Here is a 1054-nt window from a genome sequence, read left to right as displayed (position 1 = left end):
CAGTCATCTGACAATACCCAGACCCCGAGCGCTCGGGCTTCCACCGCTTGCCCGCGTCGGGCCCAATAAATGAGGAATCAATCGGATTAGCAGGAAGGTGGCCGGGGGACCGCTCGCTCGCTCGCTCGCTCGCCGGCGGGCTCTCGGGCGCTCCGCGCGCACCCGGCTGCGCCCCGCCGCCCGCCGCCGCCGCCGCAGGGCGCCGAAGGTGTCCCGGGAACTCAGGTGACCCCGCCCGCGCCCCGGCCCCGGCCCCCGCCCCGGCCCCCGCCCGCGCCCCCGCCCCCGCCCCGCGGGAGGCCGCCCCGCAGCCCCGGCGCAGGGAGGCGGCCGGCCCCGAGCGCGCGCGCCGCTCCAAGTGGGTGCGGGCCGGGCCGGGCCGGGCAGGGCGAGCGCGGCGGGGCGCCCGGGGCGCGGGGCGGGCGCAGCGGAGCGGGGCGGCCGGCGAGCCCCGCGCGCCCCGGAGTTACTCCGCGCGGGCAGCGGCGGCCGGGCGCCGGCGGGAGCGGGAGCGGGCGCGGGCGCGGGCGCGGGAGCGGGCGCGGGCGCGGGAGGAAGGGGAAGGGGAAGGGGAAGGGGAAGGGGAAGGGGAAGGGGAAGGGGAAGGGAAGCGGCTCGTACCTGCTGCGCGCCGGGGCGCCTGCTGCTTCCTCCTCGGCATGATGCTCCTCCGGCGACTGCCACCGCCGCCGCCGCCGCCGCCGCCGCTGCCGGGCTGGGGAGAGGGCGGGAGGGAGGGGCGGCGGGCCGCGGGGGGGCGAGGCGGGCCGGCTCGAGCCTCCCCCCCGGAGAGCGGCCGCCCGCAGGATGCTGCTGCGCCCCGGCTCTCCGCGTCCCCCCCTCTCCGCGCTCCGCCGCGATCCCCGAACGTGCGGAGGGAAGAAGGAGGGCGGGCGAGGGAGGCGCGGGGAGGAGGAGCGCGGGGGGAGGAGGAGGCCGGGAGGAGGAGGTGGCGACGGGGGAGGAGGGGGAGGAGGAGGAGGAGGAGGAGGAGGAGGAGGAGGACGACGACCGCGCCGCCGGCGGAATGGGAAGTTTGACAAATCGCTCCGGA

At 80.4% G+C, this 1054-nt stretch overlaps 1 protein-coding gene across 3 annotated transcripts in view; it reads right to left on the bottom strand.

Moving 5' to 3' along the window:
- Nucleotides 1-744, bottom strand: part of TSHZ3 (teashirt zinc finger homeobox 3) — an 84279-nt gene extending 83535 nt beyond the window's left edge. For 2 of the 3 annotated variants that reach the window (XR_008662583.1, XR_008662584.1), the window contains exon 1: nucleotides 622-744. Coding sequence is in view for 1 of the 3 variants with exons in the window: in XM_055311344.1 (XP_055167319.1) it covers nucleotides 622-661 (40 nt within the window). In the remaining 2 variants the exon portion in view is untranslated. The remainder of the gene's footprint in view (nucleotides 1-621) is intronic. The other variant, XM_055311344.1, reaches the window with a different exon arrangement.
- Between the last annotated feature and the right edge of the window lie 310 nt (nucleotides 745-1054).

This window comes from Nyctereutes procyonoides, unplaced genomic scaffold (genome assembly GCF_905146905.1).
Source record: "Nyctereutes procyonoides isolate TBG_1078 unplaced genomic scaffold, NYPRO_anot_genome, whole genome shotgun sequence".
NCBI lineage: Eukaryota > Metazoa > Chordata > Mammalia > Carnivora > Canidae > Nyctereutes > Nyctereutes procyonoides.
This window is presented reverse-complemented; position numbering and strand designations above follow the sequence as displayed.